Below are 27,672 nucleotides of genomic sequence, written 5' to 3' on the forward strand. Positions count from 1 at the left end.
ATAAATAAAAATTTAAAATAACTTTTTTCGGGCTGTCTTAATGCATAATGAATCTACTGGTTGCAGAAAACACACACACATAACACATTTCTTGCTTGCTTGCTTCCGCTTTCTGCGGTCTCCAACCTTTATTCCCTTGACCTACTTGGAGTGCTTTCAGGACAATCAATTTACCTGGTGTGTGTTGGGCTTCTCTCTAATATGTACCTTGTCTAGTCTTCAGTTGGTTTCAGGTTTGCTTGAGGCTACTTGTTATTAAATACACCAAGATGGGAATGGAGGTCCTCAAGAGGCTGCCAGTTTTGAGAAAGAGGTATATTCAGGAGCGCTATCTTAGTACATGATCTTTCTCTACTTACATCTACTTAGGCCAGTGTTTCTCAACCTTGACAATTTTAAGGCATGTGGACTTCAACTCCCAGAATTCCACAGCCAGCATTGCTGGCTGTGGAATTTTGGGAGTTGAAGTCCACATGCCTTAAAATTGTCAAGGTTGAGAAACACTGACTTAGGCCTTTCATTATGGAAGTACCCAAATAGTGGAGTACCCAAATACTGAACTGCCTGTTATTTACTTCTTTAGAAAAATAGCAAGACTTGCAATTTCAAAATAACAAAAGATGTTGTATAGGAGGACAGCTGTGTGGTAGGCCCAAATCACAAGCACCTTTTTAAAAGTAAAGAATGTTGCTGAAAGGCATTTAGCTATAGCCCACTTATCAGATGCATGAAGTGGCTAAACTGATGTAGGATTTAAATTGGGATAAGAAGGGGAACAGGAAGGGAAGATGGTGATTATGCAGATTATATGCGAGTCAGATTACATGCCACTCTTTCGAAGACAGCAAAATCCACATTTTGGACAGAGAGGACCGTTGGTTATTGAAAGAGAGGTCAGAGGCCATCTATGTCAAAACTGAACATCCCTTTCTCAACAGGGGGAGGGATATGACATCATCTATCTCCAGTCTAGAACACAGTCCTTTCAACAGTTCCAAGAAGGCTCCATGCCCCTTTGCCCCTCAGGTGATCCTGATGACCCAGATAAACCTCCAGGTGGCATCAACAACTCTCTAAAAGAATGCAAATGACCAGCTGCCTGCAAGGAGCATATAAACCCTTCCATTCCTCACCATCTAGTCAGAGCTGAAGAAGCTTCTTGGATGAGAAGTGAAATGTCTTCAAAGAAAAACGAAGTCCAGTTGCCTCCTGAAAAAGCGCCTTTGGGATAACTATGACCTGGATGACTGAGAATCTCCATAGACAGACTTCCTAAGATAAATTGGAAATTTCACCAACATTTTAACCATGGATGTTGAGGCAATTACCATCAACATTCTCCACAAATTTGGACATCAAGCTATCATGTCTTGCCACTGACTGATTGTATGCTGCTACATGACATCACCTTTGACAACATATCTTCAGTCAGCAATATTTGAAGGTATATTACATACATGGCTTCACATTTGTGAACATCTTCATGTCTGACGTAGTATACCTGCTCCTTTTAGTTGAGATTCATTGATGACGTTTAAACATCTGGACCCTTGGCAATGAATAATCGAATTTTTCCCCATCTATTAAAAAAATCCACTTTGATGTCATGATAAAAAATAATGGATGCAAACAATATATTATTTAGGAACCGATAAATCACTATGTCTGCTGCATGTCTCTAGTTTCCATCCAGAATATAGTATTGAATATATCTATTGGATCTACATTACAATTCCATTTGTTCTGGCCAACTTGCAGAGATGTGCAACTGATGGATTAAACTGGACATTCTAAAGATAATTCACCTAAATTCAGTAGACAACTCAACAGAGCCACATCAATCCCCAGGGAAAATGTATTAAAATACTACAAAAATACAACATCACTGGTTATGTGCAGTTCAAGCCACTCACAATAAGTTGTAGCCTATATTGGACACTGCATTTTTTTAGGCACTGGGTGGCAGGCCCATACTTGCATACAGAAAACCATCCTATCTGAAGTAGATGACAAGAAATAACAGGGTTATGATGTTAACACAGGAAGCAGATAATCCCAACCAACCCCCCCCCCACACACACACATTTACATCAACACCACCTTCACAGGCCCCAACAACTTCATATACATTAGAGGCATGTTTACAGGCTGTTCTAATGTAATAGATGCTATCCTCTCTGGATTCTATGTAGGCCAAACAGGCCAAACTGCAAAAAGAATTAATGGATTCAAGTTTGACACCAGGATTTAAAGGAATGGCAAAGTAATCCTGGAGCCTTTGAACCTGGCAGGAGATTCCATTACAGATCTCAAAAATTTTTGGGAAGGGGGAGGAAGAAGAAACTTGAGAGATTGCTCAACTCATACAGTTAAAAGTTTCAGGCTAGCTAACAAATATAATGGGATTTTAATGTATTACAGTTGTTAATTGATATAGTGCTTGTAATCTGTTTCATACATAATTTGCACCTGCAGAACGACCCTGCCTTCCCCTCCCTTCTGACCCATCTCATTCCAATTTAAATTCTATGTCGGTTCAGCCACTCCATGCATCCATGAAAGCTTAAGCCTTTTTAATAAAATGTGTTATGAAATCCTTGGCACTGTCTGAGCTTGGTGATTTGCTTGCAGTCATTTCATTACCAGGTAATGTCATTAGAGAGTGAATGTGTGATTTGTTCCCAGGTTAAGAACAAGTTCCCAGGTTAAGAACAAGTTCTCTTCTCTGTCTTTAACTTGAATTTGTATTTAAGCCAGAACTCGTATTTACAAATGGACTGCCTATTACTAAAAATGGCAGACTGTATTGTCCTTTGTCAAACCAACAGAGCACTAAAGCTGTGCAATACTTTCAGGAACTACTGAAAATAGATGAAAACCACTATATATAAAAAAACACATGGTTTAATTGCTTCATCAGAATGGGGAAGAACAACGGTGTCTGCTATTTTTAGTAATAGGCAGCCTGTTCGTATTTAGGGATTGTCCTTAAGTCAAACATTCTTAAGGACTGCCTATGCAGTACCTTGCCCTGTAAGTTTTGGCGGGAATGTGATTCCCTGGTACTCCTTTGATTAGAGTATTATTTTCTGCTTGTTTGCCTGGTGTTAATCCTTGCTTATCTGGGTGTCGGCTGATGGAAAAGATGAGTCCTGATCTTTTTGTTTCCTTCTTAGCTTTTTTAAATTGCCTCTTTTGAATGGTGTGTAAATATGGTTTTTTTCCCTGTGTCTGTTAATGGCTAATTTGTCTGACTGCCAAGCTTCCAGGAACTGCCTAGCATTTTTGGATTTAGCTTGGTCCAGAATGTTCATAATTTTTCAGTTAAACTATGGTTAAGTCTGTTTATGTGTTGTGAGATTAAGGAATATTCATAATGTCCTCTGACTGCTAGTTGGTGTTCAGGGATGTACTCTCCAGTCTTCTGCCTGTCCATCCTACATAATGGTTGTTATATGATGTAGATGGCTTCTGTTTTCTTCTTCTCCTTGGGCTCCTGAGTCTTTTGGTTTACTTAGGTTTTGGACAGCTTTAATTGGTTTGTGTGCTACACTAATGCCAAGTGTTTGTAATAGTGGGTTGTTTCTGATGTAAGGCAGCAGCATCCTTTTCATAGCTTGTGTTGATTGTGCTGTAGTGGATTGAGTGGTCAGGCACTTTTGATAAAGTTCTATGGGTATCCATTTTGTTGGAGGGTTTGTATATGTGGTCCGTTTCCTTTTTCTAGTATTCTTGGGTTGTTGCAGTCTTTGTACTTATGTGATTCAGAGAGCAAACTTCACACTTACTCTTACTGATGATGTTGCTTAGTTGGCTAATTAAATATCTCCAAGCAAACAACTAAGCTCAGACAGCACTAAAGACTCCACAGTTCAACCCTGAGCTACATATATTCTCTTCTATTAAAATAGAAAAGATGCAACCAGATTTCTCTTGATTTAATTAAAAGGTGAAGGATTGAGGGGAAAAATGCTTTAAGAAAGTAGGTGGGTAATTGGACAGAAACATTTCTTTTAAAAAATGCACATCTTTAAAGGCACTCTTAGAGTGAATATATTTCAAGACATGGCAGTTACTGAAACTGAGAGACAATAGTAGAAGCATCAGTAAAATGAATCCATCCATCCCCCCCCCTTGTCTCAAGTACAAATTTACATATTCCCAATACTACAAAAGGTGCATGCAAAGACTAGGTCTAACTGGTGAATAATTTTGGGAGCAAAATTCAGTAGAAAAATAGCTGTGAACTCTGGTGTTTTGTTATTTACATGTAAATGAGGCACACCTGGAACTGAGATACAAATAAAATACAAATACCAAGCACTTTACAAAAAAAGTTAGGAATACTGAAAACCGTTCAAACCTAATTGGTCTAAACAGGAAACTTTTTAATATTTTCTGGGAATGGCCACTGTAGAAAAGTTCATTAACTTCATTTAAAAAAGGAAAACTGAGTCACCCATGACTCCTGAAGATTTTGTATTTGTGTTGTTTTCTTAGAAGAACATGGAAGAGTTTTTCCATCACTGCCTTTTGAGATATTGCTTTTAACTTTCTAATCTAACCCAAGCTCTGCTGTTGCCTGGAAGTGTTCCATCCAGATAATAAAAAAAACTCCACCGGCTCAAGTTTATAATTGTTGCTACTTGTCTGAATAAACAACATTACCTGGATTCTTGTAGCTGAGATTGTTCTATATCCTGTACCCCTTTTCGGCATTACATCTTGTTATCACATGCAGAACTCAAGGGAACAGCAGTAAAACAACATCAAATGAAAACTCTTTCTCTATTTCTGTGCTTCTACTCAAAGGTGTCAGATATGATGCAGCCCATGAGATGCTAGATTATTTAGATATGCCTTTTGAGCTGAATCTGAATTTTGAGCATAGCAGACATTTAATGCACCAAGAAACATTAAAATCTTTGGGCAATGGAAAAGAACTATAATTTAAACAGTTTTATAGCAGAGGATTACTTATACCTAATTAAGCCTGGCTCAGTGTGCAAGGTTGCAAATGAAGGCTTAGTTTTCTATTAAAAATAAATAAAAGTCCTTCTACATCAAAAATTAGATCATTCGCTAAAAGGTCTGTATTTTGCCTACACCATGCTGTTTCTACATTTTTATTTGCAGGACTATTCAAACCAGGACAACTTTATAGCTACCTAAAAAGGGACCTGGGTTTATAATCTCATTGATTGGCGGAATTCAAAATTTATATATTTTGGACAAATGTAATTCCAAAGCAAAATAATGTGAAGTTCTTTGTCCAGTCCTAAATTACAGCATCCTTGCCAATCCTTTGCCTTGCCTAACTCCTTAAATACACTTGATAGACCATATTTACCATCCCTGTTTCTACTTGTCTTAATAGGTACTGCAGACAATCATAGGTTTATGCTTGAAAATAACTTAATAAGCATTAGGGGAAATGCTATCAGATCAGTCCATAGGCCACTTGTACTGGATGAAAAACCTCATTCCTGTTATGTAAAATTCACTTCAAATTTTTGATGCATAATAGCCAGGCAGACGACTAACCAATGTCCACGGGAAGGACCTTTTATGAAAGTGTCATATGTAGAAGTACCCTTTTAAAAAGAAATGTTCCTCTCTTTGAGAGAGAAGACCCTTAGCATGAAAGAAAAGGGAACATTTGATGAAGCCCTGTACCAATATAAGATTAATGTGGGCTCGGTTCCAGAGCTTGGATCCCTTCATAGGTTTCTGGCAGTTTCACTGTCCTTATTGCAGTAGGTCTGAATCAGCAGGCAATAGTTCTGTTATCCAGCGGGTCTTTTCCCTGGAAATGTTTATATGCAAAGCAGCAGTGCTGAAATTCATTATTTCTGAAAACTGTTGTTATATTCCAGATTCTTTCAAAGTTTTGGGAGTCTGTGGAAGAAAAGAAAGACAGCTTTTAGAATTATCTAGTAATTGTTTGCCTCCACTGGAGTAAATATTTCATTAGCTCTTGATAACCGACAAGAATTTCAATAGATTTGTAAGTCCTTCTGTTTTAAGAAAGGACATTTTCCTGTCAACGTATAGGACAATGCAAGCTTTATCTGTAACTTTAAAGCAAATGATACAAAGTCTGTAGCACTACAGTCAGAGAATCAATTTTAAGTTCAAACTACACAGCCAATCACTTCAATTTAAATGTGAGGCATGTGACTTTTAATAATCCTTGGTTAAGTGATCTGGATTCTGCTTGATTTAGAAGCCCTGAAAAACTAACTGTCATGTGTCTGATTAACGAAACACTTAAAAGGACTTTCAGGCATATTTTTCCTAAAAGCATTTATTAAGGTTACAGAGACGTCAGTACAGCATGGTGGAAATGCTTAGGTCTGCTTCTCTTCCGTTACACATATACATTCCAAGCATTTCCCACTCCCTTATTGTAGGGTCAAGTTGATTGGAAGATGTGATTTACTTCCGGTTTCTTTCTCCCGGCTATCCTTATGCTCCTCCCTCTTTCCCAGTTGCTGGTTTAACTATATAAATACCAGACAGTTCTGCACATTGTCAAAGCAAGAATATACAGTATTTGCAGCGTTGACATCAACCTGTCAATAATCTACAGAAACTGCTGAGATACAGTAGTCCTCAGGGGTCATGTTCTCTCTATTTTCCTACTTACAGTTATATTGTGCAGTTGGTCAGTTCTAATCTATGTTCACTCTAGGTCATCTGAATATCCCTTTTCCTGTATCTTAGTGTGTTGCTCCCTATTTTCTTGCCCTAGGGTTTCTGGTCAGATTAATCCTTATGTCAAATATTTCCCCCTCATTTCACATTGACATACGTCCCCAATTATAAAATGACTGGAGAGATATCAAATACACCCACTTGCACCTCATTAGAAGAAGCAAGCATTATTGGTGATTGATTTGCACGGCTTCTAAAAGCAGTATGACAGGTGGAGGGTAAAGCTGTTCCAAGTCTTGATTCAGGTTTAGTCTGATTCTTGATTGTTTTTAAAAGGACCAAGTGGAGGAACATTAAAGCCAGGCTCAAAGTCAAAAGAGCATTGCAGGACTGCAGGGCAGCTCCACGCTCAGAGTGGGAATCTGGAGGATGAAATCTTTCATTAGCTCTTACCCTTAACGTGTTGGAACCGGATGTGGAACTGAATTCTGAATACTTGTCAGAACTCTGGGTCTTGCCACGTCTGCCCTGGCACAACCAGCGGTAATACTCATCACGCACCTAGACATAAACAACAACTTTAGGAATCTCTGATTTTTATATCTGTGTCTTTTCCCTGATTTGCACACATGCACACCTTGATACTTGCCAGTCTTTGAGTCTTTTCCCCCCCCAACACTCAAAATTATATGCCCAACTTACAGTCCAATCCTGTCTGCTGAGAAGTATATCCTATCATATTCAATATGCTTTACTCCCAAATAAATGACCAGAAAATTTAAGTCTCTGAGCTGTTTCCCAACATATCTGCCTTTCTACAAATGCAGGTACCTGTTTCTTGAGTACACAGTGCAGGAGGAAGATGAAGAGACCCTGTAGGCTGTTAAAAATGGTGAAGAGGTAAGACATGACGAGGGTTTGGTTGCTGAACTGAAACAAGCCAAAGATCCAAGTGATGCCTAGAATACAGAGCTGTGCAATGGCTGTGATTGTGAGCACCCTGTAAGAAAAAGAGATTAAGGGTACAACTTAACACATGTTGCTATGGTCCTTGACTTTATGTAATGAGGACTAGCCTCGAAACAGAATGTGAAGGGCATCTATTACATCAAACAGGGCTAGGTATAGCCTATGCCCTAATTCTCCTCCAGGATTATATTAGATGGAGCTTTTGAAAATCATTTTATTAAATAAATCATTTATTATCCAAGGGGATTATTATAATCTCACCAGTTATTAATTCCTGATCTTTTAAGACATAGACAATCACTTTTTCTTGGATACTTACCTCTGCTTTTTCAATTTAGTCATATCAGGGTTAATGTCAGCAAACTTCTCGGAAAGCCTCCAGACAGTAATAAGAAAGACAACAGCATTGACCTGTGCAGAAAAGATTGGATAAGGATAATCAGGCTTTGAGATGAGCACTAGCCTAAATATCACAGCTTTTCTAGCTTCCTTAATGGATGCTTAAAGATAGAGTGTTAAGCTTTTGAAAACTGAACAGTGTTAGAATTAGAGAATTCTGTTTTAACAAATTAAATCCAAGCTGTATAGTCACCTAGGAGTCATTTCAGTTTAGTTAGTTTATTTATGTTATATAATGGGGGGGGGGGGGGGAAGGGGAGAAGCATTTTAATTTGACATCAGATAATGTATGTAAGAACTGGGGTGAATGCCTTTCTAAAGGAGAGACCAAAGTTGTCCCTAGCAGAAGTGGTTCAAGGGACATATAGCAGGAACTACACAACCTCCACTACATCCAAAGCTACCTACAAATAATAAGATGCCTTCAAAAAGAAAAAATAGAATAGAATAGAATAGAATAGAATAGAATAGAATAGAATAGAACAGATCTTGGAGTCTTCTAGTCCAGGGCTTTTCAACCTTTTCACCCATTGTACCACTTTTAGGATATGGCAATATCCGAGTACCACCAGTCGCCTAGCAAGGTGTCAAAAACTTGATTACCAAAAAAAAAAAAAAAGGAAAAAAAGTGATAAAGTACAGGTAGTCCTCGACTTATAACAGTTCGCTTAGTGACTGTTCGAAGTTACAATGGCACTGAAAAAAGTGCCCCCCAAGTCACAGCCAAGCAACACATCTGCCTGCCCGCCCGGCGGCGCTCTTCCTCCCATCTGAGGTTTTCATTGTTGTGAGCATTTCTGTTGAGGATTGGCAGCGGGGGTGGGGTGGGGGTGTTTGGTTTTTATTCCCCCCGTTTGCTGGGTGGTTGCAGCAGGTTTTGGTCATTTACATGACCCTGGGACACTGTGACTATCATAAATATGAATCAGTGGCCAAGCATCTGAATGTAAATCACAAGACCTTGGAGATGCTGCAACATTCCAGCTGATCGGCGCTTCTTCTGGGCCCAGTTGGAGCCTGGCACTGATCCTGGCGCTTCCACTGAGCCCTGACAGCCCCGAAGAAGGGCTGATCCTGGCGCTTTCGCTGAGCCCTGACAGCCCTGCAGCTCCAGCCATCTCTCGCTCAGGCTTGTGCGGTGCTGCCACCAGTTCAGCTCATTCCCCTCCCCCCTTTTCTAGGATGGTCGCGTACCACCTGCCATGTGCCAATGTACCACAGGTGGTACCCGTACCACTGGTTGAAAAGCCCTGTAGTCCAACCCCCTGCTCAGGCAGGAAACCCTATACCATTTCAGACAAATGGCTGTCCAGTCTCTTCTTAAAAACTTCCAGTGTTGGAGCATTCACAATTTATGGAGGCAAGTTATTCCACTGATTAATTGTTCTGTCAGGAAGTTTCTCCTTAGTTCTAGGTTGCTTCTCTCCTTGATTAGTTTCCATCTGTTGCTTCTTGTCCTGCCTTCAGGTGCTTTGGAGAATACTGTAGCTTGACTCCCTCTTCTTTGGGGCAACCCCTGAGATACTGAAACACTGCTATCATGTCCCCCCTCGTCCTTCTCTTCATTAAACTATAACAGACAGAAGCTGGGATACTGTTCAGAGATTAACATTTTAAGTAGCTCTTGAGTATGCATTCAGCATTACCATGATGATGAAGGAGACAGGTCCCAGGAAGCTCCACAAGAACCCACGTTCCCTGGAAAGCCAGCAGCTGTATGGAAAGACAGAGGGTGGCTTGTTTTGTAGGTAAATGGACGCACATAGTTATTTTCTGACAGTTCACTTAGATCTGTTCTTCTGCCCCTTTAGACATTCACTTTCCTAAGAAAGCTTACTACCAGTCATGCAGGAATGTGTAGAAGGGGAAGGTCTATGTCACAGGGACTTAAGGCTGGCCAGCATAGCTTCCTCTACTTGCCTGCTCAGCCCTTTTACTTCACAAGCAATTCTAGCATGACATGCACCGGAAAACCTACTGACATTCATATTCAAGACCTTGTCACCTGACCTTCAGTGCACAATACACAGATACTCTCTAGCTCATGACTGGGCTGGGGGGGGATAGGGATCCAAATTCAGGACTCACTTTTTTCTGCTATATCCTTTGCTGTTGATGGCAGCGGAGATGCCCACCAAGACAGCTGGGAGCCCATATCCCAGAAGGAAGATGTGCCAGTGTTTAAGGCTATGTGTGTTGAAGACCTGAACTACCATCAGGTAGAGCTGCACACCCTCCAGTAGCATCCAACAGAAGACGCAGAGGAAGAAATAATGGAGCAATCCAGCAACTACAACACATGCCATCTAAAAAAGGAAACAAAGATTAGACTGAGCTGTTCTGGTAGCAGTTTCAAAATCCAGTCCAGTCTTCAAATATCCTTCTTCTTCCCAGAGGAGGACATCTTTCATACCCAGGAAAATTATGTTCAAACAGAAATGTGATGCACTCTTTATTCCTACTCCTTTAAGATCCAACAGCACCCCTTCATACTTGTGCCTCTTGGCATTCTCACTGTTTGGTCTGTTAGATACTCCAATCATGAAGGCGCAAGCACGGACCTTCATAATGTTAGGAACTGGACTGGACTTACAGGGTACTAACTGACCATAGAAGGAGCTGGCAAACAATACTGTATTTATATGTCCATTAGGCAACTTTCCCCTATGCAAGTCAATGGCACTTAACCTGGATAGTGGGAAGGAGGAAAGTTAGCACCCCACTGTCAGCTAAGAGGCTAGAAATCCAAACTCTCCCAAATTCTCTATTAAAGCAGGGGGAGATGCATTTTTAACGATATTCTAAAAGTGGGAGGCAAGGTCTCATTTTTCTAATGCACATTATAGAGGACTGGCCACATTAAATGGAGGATTTTCCACTTATTTCTCTCAGCTGTTTTCCTCAGAATGCCTCCCCCAAATGCGTAATCAAAATCCTTACCAGTTACTTACCGTATTGCTAGATATCCCAGCGCCCAAGAAGATGACATGGGCAGCAAAGAGGGCCAGGCAAAGGTGGAGGTGGATGGTGGTGCGGATACCTTGGATGGCACGGCAGAACAGGAAGGTGAGGATGGAGAAGAAGAGGCAGATCAGAGATACAACCAGCCCAATCTTTGTGATGATAGACAGGCCCCAATCCTAGAGTAAAGACCAGTATAGGTAATTAATTAATTTAAGGCAATGCAGTAGAAGTCAGGTCTTGTCAACTCTACTTGAAAGAACCTTACAGAAGCTTCAGGTAATAAGAAGCGAATGATTTAAACTTAAATTGCCAATAGCTAGTGATAATTCTTTGATGCTTCAGGAGAAGATAAGAAGAAGAAGGGCTCAAAAATCAGACTGAAAAGTAGCTGACCAGCTCAGATCTCTGGCTGAAGTGTTTTTTGCCTCCTTCCCCTTAAATACCAGGAAGCTGATTCTCTTTAAAGCAGTTAATTCCAATAAATACTCTAATCAAAATCTTGCCTTGCTACCAATTTTATCTCAATACTTTTGCTTTAAGAGCCCATCATCTTCACTACTTCCATGGTCTTGCTACTATTTTTGTAGATCCCTCGACAGTGAAGGTCCCACAGGCGCCATTTTCCCAATATTCAGTTGGAATAGGCCAGTCTTTCTAATAGCCAACCAACTGAATTGAGCCAAGCCATCTGCAAAAAAAGGTCTCCTTCTCTCTTTTCTTGCCATCTTGGGCTTGCTTCTACCTTCTGTCATGACATTTCGTCTGAGCCTTGGATGCCTGGATGTTCTCCTAGTGGAGGGCTACACTCCAAATGAACGAACAAACTGGTCAACCAAGGAGAGGCATGATGACGGTGAGAATGGAGCAATGGGTGGAAGTGCAAATATTTATTTATTTTGACTTTGGTGCCACCCAACTCCAGGTTGACTCTGGATGGCTCAGCCCCGTAGGCACCCAAACACTTTTCCCCCGGACAGAAAAATGACGAGTGTTGTCTGCTTGCAAATGGAGTGCTCTGAAATGGAGCTCCGTTTCCAAGCAGATGAAGCTTCCAGTCTCCTTCTGGGTGAAAATTGCACGGCAGAGCCAGAGGCACAGGATGGGGGAGGTAGGCCATCCAGACTTGTTGTGCGGCTGCCTGGCTTGTGGGAGGCTCCCACAGCGGCACCGGCAGCAGGTGAAGGCAGAGGCATGGGGGGAAGGCAGGCAATCCTGATGCACTGCCCACTCCTTCCCCCCATGCCTCTGCCTGCTGCTGGTGCCGCCACGCGAGCCTCCCATGAGCCGGGAGGCCGCGCAGCACGTCTGGATCGCCTGCCTCCCCCCCACCTCTGCCTTCGCACTCAGACTTACCGATGCTGCGCCAAGGGGCCGTCGGGCGCTCGCCGCCTCATGTGCTAGCCACGTCCACCCCCCGAGGCTTATTTTCGGGGTAAAGCTTATATTAGGCCCACCCCAAAAAATCAGGCTAGGGCTTATTTTTGGGGTGGGTCTTATTTTCAGGGAAACGTGGGGTACACAAGGAACTCCAGTTATCAATAACTAATCAATCCTACATCCATTTTTTTTTAATTTCCTTTCCCTGACTAAACCCAGTCCTAAGTTCTCTACTCTCTAGTTGGGACTTGCCTCCACATCATAGAAGGCCATGAGCACTGCAAAGCTGGTCAGATGGTTGCAGCGGCAATATGTCCTGTTAGCACTACTGATGTTCAGACGTTCACAACCTTCTTGAGACCAATTTCCACCCGTTTCAGTGGGCTTCCAAAAAGCACAAATCACCTTCTCAACGTTTGATTCCTAGAATATGGGGACAGGATGAATGAGTCAATATTATCAAATACATACAAATTTGAACTCTGCGTATATTGTCAGCCTTCCCAGGTAGACCAGATAGGAAACTTGAGCAGATGAGCTAATCCTACTTTACTATCAGGCTATATTAACAGAATCTGGCAAATCTACAGGTAAAAATCTGCTGACTCCTTTGCAGATTTAGGCAGGGTCTTTTCTGAGCCTCTTTCTCCATCCAGTACAGATAATCCTTGACTTAACTACCATTCATTTAACAATAATTCAAAGATACAACAGCCTTGGAGAAAGTGACTTACAACCCCTCCTCAAAGTTGCATCAACCCCATGGTCACATGACTGCAGTTCAGGCGCTTGGCAACCGGCTTCCATTTACAATGTTTGCAGGGTCTTGCCATCATGGGATCATGGTCTGCAGCTTCCCAACCAGCTTCTGATAAGCGAAGTCGATTGAGGAAGCTGTATTTGCTAAATGACTACATGATTCGCTTAACAGGCACACGATTTGCTTAATGACCACAGTAAAAATGGACATAAAATGAGACGTGGTCATGAGATGACTCATTTATGACTGCATTCCTTAGTGACTAAAATTCTGGTCTCAATTGCGGTTGTAAGTCGAGGATTATTTTTATCCAGCTGCGGGCTATGCCCTCTCTGATCTGACCATTCCAAAGGCCGCATCTCTTCACTGGTCTACCAAGGTCTTTCCGACATATTATTGCACATACAGAAAGCAAGAAAAGCAGACAAATTGGGCTTCCTGGTCTTTAATGTGAATTAGTGTCAAAATCCACCCAACAGCTCACCTCTGAGTGTGGCTAAGGAGAAGACAAATTATATAGTACTTTCTCTTCAGGAAAGGTTGTTTCCTTGGGTAAATGGCTCTTACGGGAGTAACAAAAGGATATACTATTGCCATTCTCTAGATCCAGGGAAGACAAAGAAGAAATGGATACTCACTGGTTCTGGATGGTTAAAGGAGAACGTGACGGGATTGCTTAGGGCAGTGGTCTCATTATGGCCTACAAAAGCAGATGCCACCTTGGACAATACTTTATAGTTGGGCTTGCCGGTCTCTTCCTTTGACTTTACAATTTGCTCCCAGTCGCTTCCTTCAACATGTGCACCTGTCAGGATGGATCCCAGGTCCTCATAAGACAGGAGGCCAACAACACTGGGGCCTGAAAAGGGAAGAGTGATTGAGATGTGAGGATGCAGAAGCTGCTGGGATGAGACAATCCAATGCCGGTCTACAGTACATAAGTAGTGAGTAAATTCTGTCTGTTTAAGGTGGCAATGGAGAGAAATAGTATGTGCAAATTCAGGTCTATGTGGAAAAATAATCTTCGCAAACAGAACTAGCACAGTAGGGAATTTTCTCTTGGACAATCTACCTTGGAAAGATATTCATATAGAATTTTTTGATACTCCTCTCTCTCCCCATAGTGTCATTGTACAATTGCCAGTTAACAATTGTTGTGGTGTTAATAATTTATTCTGTTGCTCTAGATATTTGAATTCTGTACAGACTTTAACTGTCATTTTTAAGAATTTAAAGAATATAGTATATTCAATTGCTTATTGGAATAGTGGCAAATTACAATTTTAATGTTATTTGTATATCCCTAGTTTATTCACCTGATTCTATCCCTTTGCCTCTTTTGTGCCTTTTCCTTCTGTTTATATATTTTCTCCATGTTCAATAATATATATACTATTGTGGTCATATATCATTTAGTTTTAAGAAACCTATCAACACAAAAAGCTGCCTGTCATTTCTTCAAAACTTAAGAATGGTCTTGCATCAGACTGAACATCCATCTAGTTTAGTATTCTGTTGATAGACATGAATAAAGAGATGTTTCTGGGAAACACTTTAAAAAACTATTTCTTCGCCATACATTTAAATCCAACACTGTACATTCCATACATTTAAATCCAACATTGTGTCCTGAATATTTTCCTAATTAAATTCCTTTGAACATCCCTCTCATCTAATATATAGTAAGAAAAAAAATTAACCATCTTTCCTCTTGCCATTATTTTTCTTAAAATAAAACATTGACATGTCTTCACAATCAGTTGTTTTCCAGTATTTCACTTTTCTTAACAATGTTCAGAACAGCTGCAAAGGAAATGCTCCCACGTTTTCCCCTCTCCTGGCCCACCCTGGTTCCTTAATTCTATTTATCTGCCCATTCCTTTGGATAGGCAATCTATGGGTCAAAGAAACCTATTTCTCTACCTAAGTCACACATGTCAAACTCGCGATGTCGCGCAACGTATCGGAACGGTTTTGCCATTGCCGGCAATGGGGTGGGTGCGGCTTCCGGATGATGCGTCCGGCCCGCGGGCCGGCAGTTTGACATCCCTGGCCTAATTGATGAAGGGTGAGGCAGAAAAGGAATGGATTCACAGGTCTACTAAGAAAAATAAGGCAAGTAGAAGGAAGGCAGGAGAGAGTAAGAAAGAAAATCACTCTGCAGCAACCTATATCTCTGGCAAGAACTCTTTTGCAGCAGCCTGCTGAAAGTTCCACCTTCCACTGACATAAGTTTCTTATCTAATTACTCCTAAGACAATGTGGCTTCCCAAAGAGAAGAGAATTTTCCCAGGCCAAAGTCTGTCCCAGAAGCTTTGAACCCAAGAAGAGCTTTTCCCTTTTGCTGCCTTCCCCTCAGCTTTTCCAGGCCATTACAGGCGTCCTGTTCTTCTCACAGCATCACCCGCATACAAGGCCTTTGTTGTACTGCCACAGCTTTTTACCTTCTCCCTTCTTGCTTGCTGCTTCCCAGCTTATTTCCATCTGTGTTTCCTCCAGCCACAGTTGCGCCAGACCTTGGCTTGTGTTCTCAGCTGTCCTGATTTCCATCACCAGCTCTGTTACGAAAGAAAAGGAAGATGACAAGGTTAGCAGGGAACAGAAAAGGGCAAGTGGCGGGGTCTCTGAAACAAGCATCACTTTCCTCAAAATATTCCAACTATTCAAGCAACGGATACTCAGCAAGGGACGGGGGGGGGGGGGAGAGAGAAATCTATCATAAAGCAGACTGAAACTGGGGAAGGAGAGCTAATTTCATATTTCAAAATTGTCCTCCTCCTTCTCCTTAAATATGATATAGTATAACTCCCAATATTCCCAATCAGCCACAGTCTAATTCAGTGGTTCTCAACCTGTGGGTCGGGACCCCATTTGGGGTCGATCGACCATTTCATGGGGGTCGATCGACCCCAAATGTCCGCCATTTTTTTGTCCACCATTTTTTTTGTCCGCCATTTTTCCCCCCTTTTCCGGCGGGTGCCTTACCTCCCTTGGGCTGGGCCAGCTGGTGGTCAGCCTGCTCCGTCTCTGCCGCTTGCCAGCTACGCCTCGGCCGGCGCAGGGGGCAGAACCACACATGTGCGGCGCTCCCGGGCAGGGAAAGTCCTCGACTTATGATCGGTTGGATAGTCCTCGACTTACGACCGGTTTAGTCCTCGACTTACGACCGGCTTAGTCCTCGACTTACGACCGGTTGGGGTCGCGGCATTAAAAAGGTTGAGAACCACTGGTCTAATTCATCTGAAAGGCATCACATTGGGGCTGGCTAAGACACAAAGGAGGTGTCTTTGCATTGAATAAAGGAGAGAATTGCTGGGCAAGGTCCTGAAGGAAATCTCAAATAACTCCAACTCTGTATACTAACTTGTGCCTGCTTTGGGCTTGATGGTGGTGGTTCCATTGGGTAGGGAAAACGCAAACATCCTGAGCCTGGCCTCCATCAGCTCCATTATCTTAGTCGCCACCTGGTGACTTTGCTGCTTATTCTCAGCCTCCATCAAGTTCAACAGATTGTCCACTTTGTCCAGTGTTTCCTAAAACATGTTGACATTTGTGTTTATGAGAAAAGCTGGCGCTCAGAGACAATGAGTCATTGTTAAATCCACTGTACGTAGATAAGCACAGGACTGGGGAATTCCAGTGGGATTTTTGAGCATGTGAGATCTAAGAAATAATCTGCCTCTTTACCAGCAGCCAACTGAATATGCCTGGTGATGTCTCCATTGTTATCGCATTAAAAGATTCGTTTAATTAAAAGGTAATCTAGCATGCTACAAAGCAGAGCACTGGTATCAAGCATCATATTTGTGGCCATGAATGCCTCTGGGTCTGTATACTTAGAATATACAGTTTTTGGAGAAAAGAAGAAAAATGCTTTATCAGAGGGGCGTCCTTCCACTCCCCCCAAAGGACAAATGCTGATATGGAAAAAGAGTCTTTTCTGGTCTGTAGGGACTATGAGTGGTCAATGCCTCCAATGGAGCCATTTGATGGGTGAGCCACATTTTGACCCCATATGGTTGAGGATCCACAGATGAGAGTATGAGCTTTCCTCATCCTACAGTTGTTTTGGAATTAGAATACCCACCATTTCCAGCAATCCCAGCTAATGAACACGTTGGATGTGATGATGACAGTTATGGCCACAAAACAGCTAGAAAGAACTTGAGTGACAAAACCAAAGAAAAACAAAACAAAACAACCCAAACAAGATTGGTGTGTCCTCAAAATTGGCCATCAAACAATAATCTCCCCATTTTTACAGTAAAATTATTTCAGCTTTTCCAAATTTCTCGCAAAACCACTCTGGATTAATTGAGATTGGGTGAGGGGAGATATTCTGCACATTAATTCCTTATTCAAAGCACAACTGCTCAAGAGCGGGTCCCTTGATTTATTTTATTTTTTATATATATTTTGTATCCCACCTTTATTATTTAAGACAAATTAAATATATTAGTTTATAAATTGATTTGTATCCTCTTGCATTACATAAATGATCACCGTAAGAACAGCAATTGTAAACAGCAAGCTTCATTCCCCTGCATTCTTTATGAAATAGGCATTTTGGTGATATGTAAACTGTTTTCTTCCTCATTAACAACTGGCTGGGATCTATTTAGAAATTCACAAGTAAAGGATCTATAAACACAGCCCCAGCCAGGAGTCTGTCAATAGTGTTATAGAGTACATGTTTCTATATACTACAGATACGCACTTGAATTAATTTTTGCATGGATTTTAACTCCCACTCAAATATTTTTCCCTTGCTTTTTAGAAGTCATATAAAATAGTACATGTGACTGGAATAACAATAGTTTTAGTTGTTGTTTACGTTTTAAAGGAATTCATATAAAAGTATTATTGTACATTATTTTGGGAGGCAGAAATATCTTCCTCGGAGTTAACTGCTGGTGACAGGGATTTATTTACCTGTTTGCTCACTTCTTACTTACCAAAATATTTGCATGGAGCTTCTGTGGTTCCAGAATAAAAGTTTTGTCTATTTGATGCTACCACCACTTCTCTTTTTCTCTCACTCCTTCTCCCTGTCCATCTTCCTTATGAAGCGGACAGCTGGGATTGGTCTTAAACAGCCTCTAAACTAAGCTGACCTGCCAGCATTGAGCAATCCTTGTTTGTGTCAAGTGACGGGGAAGGGGTGGATGGCGCAGGGAATCTTCAGATAGAAGAGAGGTTGGAAGGCAGGGATGCAAATGAAGAAGGCTAAGGCAGGGTCTGCAGCATTGGGAAGCAGAGGTTTCTTGGCTGTGGGAGAAATTAAAGGCTTGCCAAGTGCCTAAAAGACGTGAACCCGATTGCTGCTTCTTTTGTATCATATCTAGATTGATGGTCCATTTATTGGAGAGTGGAAGGAAATACCCACACACAGATGCATAAAAGAACCATTGTTGTTTGACTAGCATATGATAACTGGCTACCCTTTTAGATGGGGACGTTGTGCAATCATGTGCAGTGTGAAAAATGCCAAAGATATGAACCGCTTTAGGTCTTAATACATGATGGATGCAGGGTAGGCAGGGCAGGGAGCTGCCTTCAACGCATCTCCTTGTCAGCTTGTTTTCTTACATATTTTCTCAAGCTGCCTTTTGCTGTAAGCCAGGAACTAAACTGAAAACATACCCACAAATGCCTCTTCGAATCCATTTGGCTGCTCACATTTGGCGGTGAACCAAAGAGGTTTCCCAGCTGAGTAGTAATGTTGCAAAAGAAACTCTGCAAAGCAACACCAGGCAAACACCATTAGGGGACAAGGGGAGAGCCATGATGAAGAAATATGAAATATATATGAGGGGGAGAACCATGGTGAAGAAATATGAAATACAAAATATAAATATGAAATATGATACACACACACACACACTACACTGGATAGAAAACGTTTCAAAAGCCCTATTAACCAACAAATACTGTACATTTCAAGAATAAAATTCCAGGAGAACAATTTCCACAAATCCTATAATCAGCCCTTCTCTGTCTTAGTGAACAAATAAACCAGCACTAGGTATATTTAAGGCTCCCAGCGATTTGGATCCAAGCTCCAAATAAGCATGAGAGAACATGAGAGCATGGCTATACTATGACATCTTAAAACAGTAGCATTTTTTCCCAATATCACATGCTCAGTCCAATCCTGCAGAGATCTAATGTATTTTATCCCTACACAGCATAAATGTAGAAACCATGTACTGTATGCCATTTAATTCTGTATCCTGAAAAATCCTACTGTGTTTTCTTTAAAAAAAAAACCCCACTATCTTCTGATCCTTAAGATTACAAGGCAAAACACAAACTCTTAGTAATTACTAGGTTGAGGCAGTTCAATGAGATAACTACATGCAACTCTTCACAATTTGCTTAACCAAGGCAAATCATGTCATTAACTTGTTTTGTAATGTTAGGTGTTGTTAGTGCTGTTTATTTAAAAAGCCATTAGGCTGCTGCTCAGGAGGCAATGATTTGGCCAAGTTAGAAAGCTAAGTCTGGAGATCCACGATAGAAATACTGTTACATCCAGAGATGTGGTGGCCCACCGGGACCAAAATAGATGAAACAGATGCCTCTTTTCTCCTGTGCCTCTTCACATGAATTACAATGAGAAGGAATTCAAGCCATCTCCAGTGAGAATGCCTTTTAGATCCAGCTAATGCAGTGGTTCTCAACCTGTGGGTCGGGACCCCATTTGGGGTTGATCGACCATTTCACGGGGGTCGCCAAGCAAGGCTGTTCGCCATTTTTTTGTCCACCATTTTGTCCGCCATTTTCCAGCGGGTGCCTTACCTCCCTTGGGCTGGGCCAGCTGGTGGTCGGCCTGCTCCATCTCTGCTGCTTGCCAGCTACGCCTCGGTTGGCGCAGGGGGCGGAACCACGCATGCGTGGCGCTCCTGGGAAGGGAAAGTCCTCGACTTACGACTGGTTGGGCAGTCCTCGACTTACGACCGGTTTAGTCCTCGACTTACGACCGGTTTAGTCCTCGACTTACGACCGGTTTAGTCCTCGACTTACGACCGGTTGGGGTCGCGGCATTAAAAAGGTTGAGAACCACTGAGCTAATGGGTGTGTCACGCCAAAGGGAATGAAAGGGCTACATAGCCTCCTAGCCTAAGCCCATAATGTAGCCCTTGCACAGCATGCTGCATTTATATGCCTCCCTCCACAAGCAGGAACTCCAGGGGTGGAACAGGGATGTTCTCACAATAGTGGGAGTCTCCAGGGTACAATGACAACTTCCTCTTTGTCAATGGAGCAGCACTTACACAACATCTTACAGTCACTCCACCATAAGGGAAATTTAGTATTATTCTATGCGTACCATAAATTTAATCCTGACTTCAAGGTCTAAGCATTTAGGACTCACCTGTTTATCTGAACAGTTATTCCACGAAGGTATGGGATAGTTGAATTCTGGGGACAGAACATACAATTTATGGAAAAATGTTTGTTTTTTTTTTAAATTTCTAAAAATCTCTTCTTTTACTTATTTTCCGAAGCAAGGTTATACTTTGTATTGATCAGATCACTTTAACTCTATTTCTGAGTGGAAACTAATAGGACCAAGTCTCAGGGCACCGTGAAAAAAGATCTTGCTTTGCCCTGATAATGCAACTGAAGAGAAACTACGCTTGGTACTTTTCCCATATTCAATGCTTTTTATTGCTTTGGTCCTCTTAATGGTGCCACAAGGCAGATTGCTATTAGTCTATTAAAAAATAAAATAAAGGCTGAATGAGATTTGCCAAAAATCATCATGCCAGTCAAGGGCAGAAGTTTTCCAGCAACATTTAATCCAGAGAACCAGCATGGCACAGAAACAGCATGGCAGAAGCAAAAAGGGGATGAGAAAATGGTTGTTCTGTATATATAAAAGGCCCAAGGTTTGGTCCCTGGAAAAGATACCATTCTTTTGATTGCTGGGTTGGTACAGCTGCCCATTTGTCATGGTTTGTTTTCTGAATGTGACCCAACCGTTGGCTCTTGCTCCAAAAATGTAAAAGCCTGAATACTAGGAGCAGCATAAAATATGTTTAAACAGGAGACAGGGAACTGTGCAATTTGAGAAGATTTTTCTCTGATGATGACTTGCTGAGTTGCTAAGTCTGGTAATCCATATCTAACCAGGACTATGCTGGAATATATTTTAACTGCGTGAAACCTGTTTATCCAAATCATATTGGCCCCATAGATTTTCCCATCTGAACTGCTGGGTCAGGGCTCTGGCAAGCAATGCTCCTAACCCCAGAACAGCCTTAATGAGGCAGAACTGGAGAGCAGAGGGGGGCTAATTGTGGCCAATCACTTAGGCTGTAAGATAAAGCTGTCAAACCAGAGTTCCAGGGGAGTGGAAACTTGTCACCCCTGCAGAGATGAGCCATCAGTGGAAGCTGTAAGAAAATAATGTGCCCAGGTAGCCGACGTAGATGTGGCCTGAACAGAAAATGATCGCTCTTAACAGGTCTGGAATCAAATTGTTTTTATATGCAGGGAGCCAGTAAAACAAGCTGAGCAAGGAAAGCAGTTCCCGTTATATTGAAACAATCAATGTATCTTTTAAAATTATTTTTCCCTCGCCTGAATTTAATTTTATTATAATAAATACAAACCAAATTATAATGCTATTTTAAAGCAAACACAAGCATGCAATTTTTTTAAAAATTTAAGACAACAATGATCTGGAAATACAAGTTAACATGAAAGTCCCTTCTCATACTGTCTGTAAAAAAAACAAGATAAGAACAAAGCTGACCATTGCAAAAACAAAGGACAGAAAAAAAGAGATTTAACAATCTAGGAAGCCAACTACTTTATTAGATAAGATGGGGTGAAAAATTAAGCCAAAGAAGATTTGAACCTTGCCTTTATGAAAACAACTACTTTTTGTTTTATCTCAATTGCTGAAATGCTTTTGATAATGGTTTCCAAGTTTCTTCAATAAATCTCATTTATTCTCAGTTCTTGGACCATCGTATGTAAGGGAAATTAGCTAAGTGGTTCCAGCCCTGCCTTTAGCTTGTTGCCATTGTGGGGCTGTTCTCTCTAAAAAGGCTGCTTCTGCCCTTAATTTCTTTACTCCATCTTCTCCTTTCAAATTTACCTTTGCATTTTATCTTTGTTTTATTTTCCTGGACAGCATTGGAATATTGGAAATATCCTGGCGGGCAGTAACATGAATAACTTCCTTCGTAGTTGATGCAATGGGCAGTTTCATCACAATGATTTCCATTACACTCATTAATATCTGTTAAAAACAAAAGAGGGATGAATATAAAACCAATGTAAGATTACTTAATGCAAAAAGGAAAATGAGAAGGGGAAAAAAACCCAACTAAACAAAAAAGCTCAGACTTGTTACAAGTATTCCCGCCTGTGAGGTATTCTGTATGTCTGACATTCTAATCATGCTTCCGTAAACCAACATAACACATCCACGTGGATTGCAACAGACCAAGGTATATATCTCAGTTTGTCTTTAAATTGGAGCTGATAGCCTCTCTCTAGGACAAGCTTCTGAAAAGGAATGGGAAATTGCTCCATGATCATACAAGGCCCACCGTGTGTTCCAAATACTTTCCTGGTTACAGAAGTGAAACTGTAAGCCTCAGTATGTGCAAATATTGATGTATAAATTAGAATCACAGGACACTTAGCTTTGACAATTTTGTAGAGGTATTTTAAAAAGTGCCATCAAAAATTTATAGGTAATCCTCAACTTACGACAGTTCGTTAAGTGACTGTTCGAAGTTACAACAGTTCTGAAAATAATGACTTATGACCATTTTCACACTTAAGACCGCTGCAGCATCCCCTTGGTCACGTGATCAAAATTCAAACACTTGGCAACTGGCTCATATTTATGACGGTTGCAGTGTCCTGGGGTCATGTGATCTCTTTTTGCGACCTTCTGACAAACAAAGTCAACGGGAAAATCAGATTTGCTTAACAACCGTGTTACTAACTTAACAAATGCAGTGATTCACTTAACAACTGTGGCAAGAAAGGTCATAAAAGGGGGCAAAATCCACTTAACAAATGTTTCGCTTAGAAATGGAAATCTGGGGCCCCATTGTGGTCATAAGTTGAGGATTGCCTGTACTTACACATTCAGAACCTATTCACCAAGAAGTTTTGCAGATGATTTGGGTTCAATTTTACAAGACCCCCTGAAAGGGACTGAGTTTTTGATGGAAAAAATTTGGAAGACTTTAGTTTACTAGCAGATTTCAGGATTGATAAACAAATAGGTTGGTAAAAAAAAAATGTGACTATACAAAATCAAGACAATCTGATGAAAAAAAAAATTAAATTGAGAAAAAGGTTAAATATTTGAGAGTTATCTTGACTAATATGAATTGTATGCTTTTTCAAAATAACTAATGAAGTTAGAAATGATATATTGACATGGGAAATTTACAAGTGTGATTTTGGGCAAGAGTTTCGATGATTAAAGAGAATATTTTACCTATAATGTTATTTCTATCCCAGACACCATACCCATACTGATGACTTATGTACCATTTAAACAATGGCAAGAAGAAATTTTTAAATTTCTTTGGCAGAAGAAACACAAACTCTCTTGCAAAATGCTGAAGAAAGAGGGGGGTTAGGATTACCAAATTTAAAATTGTATTTTGCAACTTCTTGTTCAGTTTAGATAAAAGACTGAGTGACTTTAAGAGATTATTGGAATTGGAAAGACATGATTTAAGATTTGGATGCCAAAATGATGCCAAAGTTAAGCTGAAAGGTAGAGTTCAAAAAGTATTTTACAACATGCATATTGAAATGACAGTTAAACCAAAATTGTTAATTTATGCTGACCTGCTGAATTTTTCCAAAGAAGAGCTTAATTTAAAAACAACAAAAATTGTAGTTGGAAGGATTTAGATGCCATTGGTTCCCTAACTTCAGCTAACGGAAAGATTTAAATTAGATAAGAATTATGAATTTGAAAAGAGTAAAATCTATTTGATATTGAGCTACGTACAAATGATGATATTATTGCTAAGATGTATAAAATTTATTGAAAATGGAAACAAAGGACGAAAAGTTAAAGACTGTATGATAAAATGGGTAAAAAAAATGGATAAAATAAGCCCAATGGGAGACTATGTGGAAGAAATAGTTGAAATTTACACTGAATTATAATCTTGAAGAGATTTTTTATAAAATGATGTATCATTGATAAATGACACTGGATGAAGTAAAAAATGTACGAGGGAATTTTGAATATTCGTTGGAAATGTAATCAAAACGAAGGGACATTTTTTTTCATCTTTGGTGGGCAGATAACAAAGGTAGAAAATATTGGGGATCAAGTATTTATTTTGATGAAGAGGATTTTAAAAGGGAATGTACAATTGAAACCATAGGCTTTTCTTTTGGGCTTAAAAAATGGAAACATCTTATGGAAATTTGATCTTATACAGGTAGTTCTTGACTTACAACCACAATTGAGCCCAAAATTTCTGTTGTTAAGTGAGATATTTGCTAAGTGAGTTTTGACCCATTTTATGACTTTTCTTGCCTCAGTTGATAAGTGAGTGACTCAGTTGTTAAGTGAATCCAGCTTCCCCATTGACTTGGCTTGTCAGAAGGTCGCAAAATGGGATTACATGACCCTGGGACACTGCAACCGTCATAAATATGAGTCAGTTGCCAAGAGTCTGAATTTTGATCATGTGACCATGGGGATACTGGAAAGGTTGTAACTGTGAAAAATAGTCTGAAGTCACTTTTTCCAATGCCGTTGTAACTTTGAACGGTCACAGAATGAACTGTTGTAAGTCGAGGACGACCTGTACATGATTATGGCAGTGAAACGTTTATATGCTTAAAAAGGGGAAGGATTTACAAACAGCTATAATGGAAGAATGGATACTGAAGCTAGTAGAATTTGAGATAGTAAAATTGATAGCCTTGCTGAAAGATAATGCTTCGACAAATTTTATTTCTACTTGGAAACCACTTTGGGATTTATTATAAGAAACTGAAAGAAATTAAAAGTTGATTTTGGGATCTGATGATTAGAATTTTATGGAACTATGGAAATAAGGTATATAAATGTAAATCTTACAGTAAGAGTTTGATGTATTTTTCTACTTACATCTGTACCAAAGAACATTAGAAACCATTGTTTTTCTATTTTTCCTTCTTTTCCTTTCATTTTTTTTCTTGAACCTTCAGTTTTTTCCTCTCTGAACTTTTAATTTTTTTATGTTTATCTTTTAATTTGTACTTTTTAAAGAATCAATGTAGTTATATATTTAAAAGGAATGTATTCAATAATTATTGGTAAAGATATTGAGAATTATAAGATAACAAAAATGAGATAATGAATTCCACAGTCCCATGCCCTCAGGATTTTTAAGCAGCATGGCCTTGATTGTCCAAGGGTTGCTAGGAGTCATCGGCTACTACTTATGTTGCAAGTCAAGGTGACTGTAATGTTACCCCTCTCCATTGCCTCAAAGAATACCTCAACCCATAGGCTGAAGTGGACAATTACCAAATAATTTTCAAATACGGTAATATGATTTTTCTCAGCCTCTTCTCTCACATAATACACAAGCCCCTCAAAGATAGTCATCTCTTTATGATAGAATATAGTTTCCAGCCGGACTGTGAACAGATGGCAACCAGGAGTAAACCAAGATATTTTGCTGCCCATGCTAAAACAATCACATCTTCTCACCACTCTAGATTCTGGATGTTTTAAACTAACATAATTGGCAATTGCATCTTATTTCAGCATTGCAGATGGAACAGTTGTCCTCCACTGATGCTGAGGGAATTGACTGGCAAGTCACTCTGCCTGGGATCATAAACTTTTCTCCTAATTTCTCAACACTATTGAGTAACTATTCACTTCTCATTCCCTTAGGTACAGCTGCTTGGATCACAAGGACACAGTGCATGGACAATGTATATCACAACGTATGTCATGGATGATCGTCATATACCTGCTTGCTCCATGAAAGACCTTTCCCAACGTCTTTTTGATCCATTAAAAAAAATGAGCAAGATGACTTTTGACAATTTTCAGCTATTTAATGTAACTTTTCCTGACTAACAACAGGAATTAATTTTCTTCCATTTTAACCTTATGAATGGAAGAAATGAAGCTACTAGACCAGGGGTAGGCAACCTTGGCTCTTTTATGACTCGTGGACTTCAACTCCCAGAATTCCTGGGCCAGCATGGCTCAGCTTGGAAACTTTCCTTTTCCCCTCAGCATAGCTGGCTCAAGAATTCTGGGAGTTGAAGTCCACGAGTCATAAAAGAGCCAAGGTTGCCTACCCCTGTACTAGACAAACCGAGACAACAGATATAAGTTTCTCTGATTTGATCTCCAGGCCTGTTGTGACTATATAACTTCTGTAATTCGAATCCCAGCCACTCTATGGAATTCTAGGAGTTCTAGACACAGCACATTTGGAGGATGCCAGCTGGCAAAGGCTTATGTAAGAAAGCCAACCAGTGCCAAGCTCTTACTAGAAAGAGAGACACTAGTGACTTCAACCAGCACAAACATGCTCTGAAGTAAAATCTCAAACATATATGACAGAAAAGAAACTGATTCTCCATAATAATTCATGCCCCAAACGTTGCCGTTTCTAAAAATGTTTCAAATAATAGCCCACAATCATGGTTATTTTAAAGATAAATACTTTTCTCAAAAGTCTTGTTCTGTTTGGCAACTTCAAGTGCAGGGTCCTCGGTGCTCTCTGAGCTTGCTTGTTTTTTTGGCAGATGTTTCATCACCCAAGCTAGGTAACATCATCAGTGCACTGCATCATCAGTGAGCACTGATGATGTTACCTAGTTTGGGTAATGAAATGTCTGCAAAAAAACGAGCAAGCTCAGAGAGCACAAAAGGGCCCTCATTTCAACCCTGAGCTGCAGATATTCTCCTTTATTGGTAACATTCTTGTGCATTTTGACCATCTCTGGCTCTACAATCACTTCAAAATCATTCAGCAAAAGTAATTAATTACAGAAGTGATTTGTCACCCTCCAATGTATTAGTGTGGTTGCGTAAAATATAAGTTGTATTCTCCTTCAGCTGTACCTCTGCATAGCTTTCTATCATCTTTAGGGCTCTTTCCATATCCTTGCTTGCATTTACAGTGGTAATCCCCTTCAGTGTTAATGCAGCTCCCCTTGGGACCACAGGTGGAAATATTTCTCTTGCACTCATCAATGTCTGCAAGAAGAAAGTAGTGCTAAATGAAACATGGCAAAATGCCACAACCGATTATGCTAGCATCTTCCAACCTGGGTATTTATTCCCCAGAGGAGAAAGGACTGTAGCTCCCGGAATTCCCCATCCAGCATGGCCGCTGAGGATTATAGGAGCTGAGTCCACCTAACTGAGGAAGGCCCAGGTTGGGAAAGCTGTGTCGTAGCAGAGAGGAAACTGTTTACAGCTGCAAAAGGCCAAGCCATTTCCCATGCAAACTCTGCAAAGCAACATGCTGTAACATACGTACTTGGGACAAAAACTCTGAAGTGGTGAACTGCATGGGCAT

At 40.5% G+C, this 27,672-nt stretch overlaps 1 protein-coding gene across 1 annotated transcript; it reads right to left on the reverse strand.

Moving 5' to 3' along the window:
- Positions 1 to 4,026: 4,026 nt before the first annotated feature.
- Positions 4,027 to 27,672, reverse strand: ADGRE5 (adhesion G protein-coupled receptor E5). The gene is made up of 16 exons (XM_029284699.1): positions 27,630 to 27,672; positions 27,213 to 27,347; positions 22,239 to 22,382; positions 20,505 to 20,551; positions 18,770 to 18,862; positions 16,491 to 16,659; positions 15,571 to 15,684; positions 13,765 to 13,985; positions 12,619 to 12,789; positions 10,977 to 11,165; positions 10,114 to 10,331; positions 9,672 to 9,738; positions 7,946 to 8,037; positions 7,489 to 7,657; positions 7,111 to 7,218; positions 4,027 to 5,898 (listed from the first exon to the last, which is right to left on the reverse strand). Exons 1-16 carry the CDS (start codon positions 27,670 to 27,672, stop codon positions 5,866 to 5,868), a joined length of 2,013 nt encoding a protein of 670 aa, XP_029140532.1. The 3' UTR covers positions 4,027 to 5,865.

Source organism: Protobothrops mucrosquamatus, unplaced genomic scaffold, assembly GCF_001527695.2.
Source record: "Protobothrops mucrosquamatus isolate PMUCROS unplaced genomic scaffold, P.Mucros_1.0 scaffold852, whole genome shotgun sequence".
Lineage (NCBI taxonomy): Eukaryota > Metazoa > Chordata > Lepidosauria > Squamata > Viperidae > Protobothrops > Protobothrops mucrosquamatus.